The 8,274-nt window shown below is 38.0% G+C and overlaps 1 protein-coding gene across 1 annotated transcript in view; it reads right to left on the reverse strand.

Annotated features, from left to right (window-relative positions):
- LOC126816698 (serine/threonine-protein kinase 32B) overlaps positions 1-8,131 on the reverse strand; it is a 123,745-nt gene extending 115,614 nt beyond the window's left edge. The window contains exon 1 of the mRNA XM_050543435.1: positions 7,627-8,131. Coding sequence (XP_050399392.1) covers positions 7,627-7,678 — 52 coding nt within the window. The 5' untranslated portion in view covers positions 7,679-8,131. The remainder of the gene's footprint in view (positions 1-7,626) is intronic.
- Between the last annotated feature and the right edge of the window lie 143 nt (positions 8,132-8,274).

Here is an 8,274-nt window from a genome sequence, read left to right on the forward strand (position 1 = left end):
AGTCGCAGATATTTTACCATTATTGAGTCCTTCAACATAACAGTTATATACAATTAATTTACTTCAATTAGTTTTATTGAGCTCCTGTCACCTGGCTGACATCTACTCTACCCCATCTTAATCTGCTCAGTCGGTGCAGAAAAGTAGGACGTTAAACGCCATTTCATTTTATTTCTTTTGTACCGATTTTTACAAGACATTGGACGCCTTTTCTTGCCCCCCACCCACCGTGCCCCACTGACAAGGCCAAGCCAGGCTGGATACATATTCCTGAAGCAATGGCCCCAGAAATGCCTCTCTGGCCAATTCTGGATTGACTTCTGATACTTGAGCTTCTGAGGGAGTGTGTCTATTCTTCCCCTTCAATCAACTCTCTCCTAGGTACAGCAAACGACAACCCTTCTTTTAATCGTGGGTCTTCCCTAAATCTTTGGACAGTGATTTAAGGTATTAAAAACGATCAAAGTATTGTTCGTCTCCAAACAGTGTTGTTTACACTGTAGTCGTTTTTATAGCCTCGTTTGTAACGCAATTAGTTTTTTTCTGCAATATTCTGTTATGCACTGGTTAATTAGGCGTAATAAATTTTGTAAGTCATGGCATAACGTTATGTAAACATATTTGGAGCTCTGTTTAAACTCGAATGATATTGTTACACCGTTAGGTATTGGTTGTTAATCACACTATTGACCAGTCATAATTTGGAACAGAAATTTGCTTTCATTACGGTAGTGTTGAGTGTGATTAGGTCTTCTGAAACGAAACACTGCGAGGAGTATGGACTGGTGGATAATACCGGGGACTTTTTTCAGCGAACACTGGGATCAGACCCTAGGACTTAAGGTTTGACAGCCATATCGCCTAGTTCGAGTTGTTAGATGAAAAATCAAAGTTAGAACGATGGACCTGGCATGAACAAGTAACTTAGTCCAACTGGTGGTAGATGTACGTCACCTCTACAGTTTTGCTACAGTTAGATCAAGGAAGGATGTTGTAATAGATAAGCTTTACAGGAAAAACAGTCCAGAATCATTTCCAACAATTGGTGATATGTTTACGGTATCCTATTTTGTCGAATAGACAAAAAAGATCATGATAGAAATGTCACAACTACTATAATAGGTTTATTGTGTTAACATAAAGATATCTTGAATTGTTCAGATGTGCCGGAAACAAATCTGAGACAGAATGACGGACGGAATCATTTCAACATTCCTCTATTCTTAACTTGATTATAAAAGTTAAACGCCGATTACAGGGTCGTAAATAGCTCAGAGCAACCGGGGGGGGGGGGGAAGAAGGGGCAAAGGGAGGGGGCGCCCGCCCCCTTAGTTACGGGCCTGGCAGATTATCGCTAATCAGCATTTATAAATTCCAAAGCGCCTGCACCTAAAATTGTCATAAAAAAGTCCTCCTGGTTCAATATTTCCTTTCAGGATCGTTTAATGACTTTCTTAATGTTAACCTACACGAAAACTAATAGAAGTCTAGACGTAATAAAGAAAATAATCCCCTTAAATGACATTTTCAAAGAATAAAACTTATTTTTCCCGTGGTTAAACTGAAAATAATAATGTCTACGTATATCAATCTGTTACGGGTGGCTCTCAAATTATAAAATATCATTTTCAAGACTATATGGCATTGCCTTATGCATCAAAAACTGCCACGGGATTTTTTACGTGCACGCCAATGTGTACACGGGACCTTGATTTTTCGACCCATCCGAACGACTATACGTTGTCCCTTGCCAGGCCATCGGTCCTGCACCACTGACAAGGAGGACACGCCGGAAAATCCCAATGAACTTTCTCGGCCCACGCAGGGATGGAACACGGGATCTCCAGGTTAGCGAGCCAACGTCTTACTCGCTGAGCCCCCGTGACCCAAAATAAAGAGCTGAATTGGACCATTATTATACGATACGATATTCATTTTGGAGAGCCAACTTTTAGTCACCGTTTCCTTCCGCATAAGACGCGAATCAAGCCGCTGCGTTTACTTTGATTTCCGTTTTGAATTTTACCTATTTTATAATAGCCGAGATTTTTATTTATCCCGTTTCGTTCCCTTTTTAAAATTTCGTTTATGTAACTCACTCCTTTTAAAAATTGTATATGTAACTCTCTCCTTATTTAAAAGCGTTTATTTTTTATTCCCATTTTGAAGTTTACAACTTTTATAACAGCCGAGATTTTATTTATCCCGTTTCGTTTTTTTTTGGTTTTTTTTTTTAAATTGTGTTATGTAACTCTCTCCTTTTTTAAAATTGCATTTGTGTAACTCTCTCCTTTTTCAAAATTGAATTTATGTAACTCTCTGCTAGAGTGCCTCTTTCATGAACCTTTGTTGTAAATTGTTATTAAATCGTTAGTATAAATCTGTGATTATGCATGCTTTATTTGTTAAATCTCTTATATATTTTGACTATATGGACCACGACCGATAGGTACCGAGACAAACCGCGATACCGTGTATTGTATAAATGGCAAACAATGAACACGCTGCAAAATTGACGATGTTTTCAAATGTTTCTTAAAGTAAGGATCCGCCTTTGGCATTTGACGCTAAAATAGCAAATCTCTCACGGTTTAATCTACTCTAATATGTATTGAGATTCCTTATTTAATATTTAATTAAGAAAACAAAATAAAAATGTCAAAGTTAGATAATGTCCCGGCTTGGATTCAATCGTATTTAAAACAGGCATTTCATTGAATTTTTGAGGACAAGAAAAAGGCGGCGGGATTATGGCAATGCGAGCTGCATTGAACGGAATTTGGAGTGAAATTCTTATTAGAGATGATACACTCTTATGTTAACAGAAATGTCGTTGAAAATATTATTTTACAGAAAATGGTAAATTTACTGTCAAATAGTGGTAACATCGGTTATTCCCCCTTCGACTACATATCGAATTTTTTGCAAAATAAGTACTGTTTTGTCCGTCAGTTTAGTCCATTTTAGAGAAATAGGTTATTCAAAATCTGAATGCACCGAACTGGCTAATAAGGACATGCATATGCAATACCTTGGGTTGTGTTGGGATGGCCTAGTGGTCTAGGGTGTCACGCTTCGACCTCTAGTTGGCCGGTCACCTCTGGCTTGCGGCTGTGGTTTCGATCCCAGGTGTGAGCGTATGTGGCTTGGAGATAGGGGCGCCTTCTCAACCTCGTGGGTTTACTCCGGGTACTCCGGTTTCCTCCCACAGCAAAGACCCCTGCGCGTGCGCTAAGATCATTAAAATGAACTTGTCTGCGCTATCACCTTCGGTGGAAGCGGACGTTAAACGCTAAGAACAACAACAACAATTTCGTTACATTATCGAATGTTGTTTTACGTGTGAAATAACATGCAATGTTAAAATACAGTTATAACGATGGGAATATTTCTGCCAGTTAAAAAATGGTAAAAATACATAATAATTTTAACAGTGTACATCTTTCACAATATTGTAGTTCGCAAGTCATTGTAAATGGCAAAGAATTCACAACACGCTGCAAAATTGATAATGTTTTCAAAGTTTTCTTAAAGTAACAATGCGCCTTTGGCGTTTGGCGCTAAAACAGCAAATCTCTCACGGCTTAATCCGTGCTAATTAATATGCACTGAGATTCCTTATTTAACGTTAGATGATGTCCCGGCTTGGATTCAATGGGATTAGAAACAGGCATATCAAATAATTTTCGTGGACAGCAAAAATGGCAGCGGGCTTGTGGCAAAGCGAGCAAGCAATGAACGGAATTTGGACTGATATTCTTAAAAAAGATTCGTCTTTCACAATATTGTAGTTTGCAAGTCACCATAGTGATTAAAATGGCGAATCGGGACTTTAATCAAGATTGAGATTTTAGTAAAGATAACGATAATTAACCAATGTCTTTTTTTTTCACACTGTAAATTCAATACCTCTTTATATAAAATAAGTAGCTGTGTTCACTAAATCGATGCAGCTATTTTCATAAAAGCAAATTATGAAAATTTGCCTCGGTATCCAGCTCATATGTAGTAGAATTCTATACAAATACCATATTACACGTTAAAGAAAGTTATTAGTGGTATTAAGAGAATCAATTAAAACTTAAGAAATTAAACTAATTACACATAATGACCAATCAATAGATGCTGATATATCTGCATGCTGAAACGCACACGATCTATAACATACTGTTCAGTAGTAAATATTCGCTTGGTCGCACTAGTGTTAAGTGTGTACATGAAATAGTGCGCAAAGGCGTAAAATGAGTGAGAAATACCAATTCTGCCGGATGAATTTGAGTTACGTACACAACACACGTGCTAGCGAGGCCATATGATGTGACGTCACGCTATATCTTTAATTAATAACGTGAACTTAAAGGTCAGTCATCCTTTACAGAGATAAAAGAATGCTTTCTTATTACCGTTGTGAAACAGATTGGGTCTATACATGTATTAGAATAAGACAAGTCAGAATACAAAACTACAAAAAGGGGTTTTAAAAATTAAGACCATACACAATCAAAAGGTTGGGGTTTTTTTTACCGCCCCAGCGACAATAACCAGATCATATTAGGACTAACATAGGGTATACTTTTTCTTTCAGTAGTTCGCTTGCGCTGAGGGATCTTTAAAGCTGAGGGGAAACCAGAGGTTAGGCAGACGCCCCTACTCCTAGTCATGAACAAATCTGGGGTTTAACCCACTATAAAGCAGCCCAATAATATACAGTGCATGCTTCTGATCACCCATCGACATATAACCAAAAGCCCAGTTAGTGCTGAAAAGTAGGACGATAAACCCCATTTCAATTCATTTCATTTCCAACAGCAAAAGTACCCCAGCCCCCCCCCCCCCCAAAAAAAAGCCAACAAAAGCAATATCCGTCCAAATATTATAGATATAGAACAATTCTAACTAATTTCTTGCCATCTCAACTGCATGGGTTTTTTTTTTAATTATTATGAAATATTTTCGTACAGACCAGTCTCTTTAGTATTCGGGTGTGCATAATTACATATACATGTAGTATAATAGCGGTTATACGATCAATATGGAGATAATTTTGTAATATTTTATGAATCATTTGGCTTTTCTAATATGCTAGCTTTATGATATGATTGTTTGTATTGTTGTTGTATTGTGTTGGTTATCGACATTAATAAATCTTTGTACAGGATTGAATAGGCCTACTGAATAAAAAACATGTATTTTATCGGCCACACACATGCGTTAAACTACCGATACACGTTTGCCTTTATTGCCTTTCAACCATAAATGAATACAGCTATATTGATTTACTAAGATTAGTCTCAAAGGTATCATTAATCATACATATTGTACTAAATGACGTAGTATGTTTTTTTTATCTGACCAAAATGGCAGTGCTATTGTTTAGGCTAATGATTCGGCGCTTACAAGCAAACCGATCAGCAGTAAATATTCGCTTGACCGCCAATTGATAGGGCTGACATAGGGGCGATTTAAAGTGGTTAAAGAAGGCTTTCGCATTATATTTAAATTCCATGCATGTATGCCATTTCCTAAAACAAAAACAAAAAACTAACGGGTGAGTGTAACCTCGGGTAAGCTCAAAATATGCTGGGTGAAAAGTGAAGTGAAATGAAGCAAGGTTTAACGTCTTTCTTCTCTGCTCCACCAACTGGGTTAATGAAGATGGGCAGGAGCTTTTCATTTTTCAGTGGATCTCAGATTATCGGTACGACCCGAAAGACTAGAGTCTTTTCCCTGCCACGAGTTTTGTCCAGCAGCAGCGCTGATAATAGGTGAAACTTTCCTAGAAAACCCCCAAAGAAATTTCTCTGCCAACACCAGAATTGAACCCGGAGAAGCATCTGATCCACAATGACTCGCGGGTAAAAAATACCACAACCCTTGTCGTTTTTAAAGTAACAAGTCGTAGCTTTACTTTGCTGCGTTGTTGTTTGTAGTGGTGGTGGTGTGTTTGGGGGGGGGGGGGACTTTTCAATACAGGTCTATGACCTTTTAAGCATTAACAATTCACAAAATATCAAGATGAATCCAGTGCTGTAAACCTGTTATCTTTTCCTATTTTCGGGCCGTTTGAGAAAAGTCTTGATCTCGGATAACAATGTGTAATATAAAATCAAATGAAATGAATTTGTCTCCACCAACCGGGAAAATGAGAGAGAGAGAGAGAAATGGGGTTTAACGTCCACTCGACACAAACTAGGTCATTTCGGGAATAACATAGGGTTTAAATTTATTTCAATAATTCGCTTGCGCGTAGGGGTCTTTAGCAGTGGGAGGAAACCGGAGGATCTGGAGAAAACCCATGAGGTTGGACAGGCGACCCTACTCCTTGTCATGTACAACCGGGGACTCGAAACCACACTCAATGACAGGTCTTATGATACAGCACGCACGTGCTAACCATTCGACCATCCAACCCCCCGGGAAAATGAGAACAAGCATCACGACGTCGAGTGTGCTATCGGGGAAATTTTGCCTTGTTTTATGTGTGTGACGTGTCTTGTCTGCTGGTTTTCTCTTACTTGTTTGTTTCTCGGTTCTCCTGCACTTACAATTTAATGGGAATTAGGATGCATGGAAGTGTCATCATAGAACTAAATACCTAATGCACTCTTGCATCAGCTCCTGAACTAAACTCATTAACCGGACGGAATCAATACTTCGTAGACGATTACTTTCTGGGAAAATCGAGAATCTGTCTTTTGGTACATCGGAATTAAATTGATTCCATTAGATTACATACCATAGCTATGCTGTTGGCATAATAAAAGGTCGCTTGTGTCGTCTCTGTTTAATTATTCATTCCCGCTTGTCAGTGGTGTAGGATGGAGGACCCCCTCCTGGAACAGTGTCTAGTCGTTCGAATGGTAAGAAAACCCGAGGTCCCGTATACACATCGATGTGCAAGTAAAATGAGCTTTAACAGTTGGGATTCGAAATAAAAGTAGGCCGTAGTGCCGCAGTCCAGGTAGAATTTTTCTCATAGCACACTGTATGGCGTATGCCCGCCTTCATTGGCCCAGTCGGTGCAAAATAGAAGGACGTTAAACCCCATTTCATTTCAGACCGCGATGCCGCTTATTCGTGCACAGTATACAACTTGATATGCCACAATGACCCAATGGGGAACATTAACATTAACATATAACTGTGCCAAACAATTACTGCGATTGCGATCGGTATTTTAATTGACTCACGATCAGCAAAAGGCTTCCATGGCCTACATACGCTGTAATGATAAGGATAAGGAGGAAAACCGTCGCCGAAAATTATATAGTAATTCGATTGTTGCAACAATTTTCAGTTCCAAATAATAAACTTTGATGCGACTACAAAAAGTTATCGCAACCACATGAGAAAATTTTTTTTTTTTTAAATAAAATGCAGCGTTTCCTTTTAGATTTCTAAAGGTTGACTAAACTTCCTGTTTTTAACCTTAAATACAACACTCAGACGATCATATTTCCTGCAAGTTTCTTGCTTAAAAAAGTATTTGAAGTATTTGTTTGTCGTTGGCTTTGTTAACTAAAAAAATTTCCTTGTTTGAATTAATAATCCTTGGGAGAAATTATAAATGATCAGCTGTCATAACAATGGGTCTGTGTAATTAAGTCAAAGCAATTAGATATTTACCTTCCCCGTTGACATCAAATGAGTCCCGACGAGCAGAATGTCCAGCTCCCATGATGAGAAATGCTGTAAAAAGTTTATGTAGTCAATATCCTTATACAAGTAAAACTCTTTGAATATCCAGAGACAAAAACAGATCTGAATACGATGATAATAAAATGTCGTTGTTATGACACATCCTTTCCAATATAATGTATTGTTATATTCATATAAGACTACAAAATAAACCGATATAAGCGAAAACCATGTCAACAATTAAGAGTTAGAAAGCTCATCAGGATGTTAATTGTTATTCTCAGCTTGTTTTGTATAAGAATCCGTCTACACATTTCGTGTCAAATAAATTCATCGTCATCACGGGTGCTTTTATTCCTTATTAAACCAAATAACCCGATCAACTCACGCCAATAATCGCAGTCAATATCAGTAGTAAAGAAGCACATGCGAATATCTCACGCACATTCTCTTCCACTGATTCGACTACTCTACTCTAGAATTGTACAGTACTGAATGGGAATAGTCATTTGCAGCAGGTACCACGTGATATTATTAACATAAATCTATTTTGTAAATATTGGTGTCACATGTTTAAGTCATGTGATCAAATCATGTTATCTTGTTACCTGGGTAACGCGTTGACCGGATGTTTAT

Source organism: Patella vulgata, chromosome 3 (genome assembly GCF_932274485.2).
Source record: "Patella vulgata chromosome 3, xgPatVulg1.2, whole genome shotgun sequence".
Taxonomy (NCBI): domain Eukaryota; kingdom Metazoa; phylum Mollusca; class Gastropoda; family Patellidae; genus Patella; species Patella vulgata.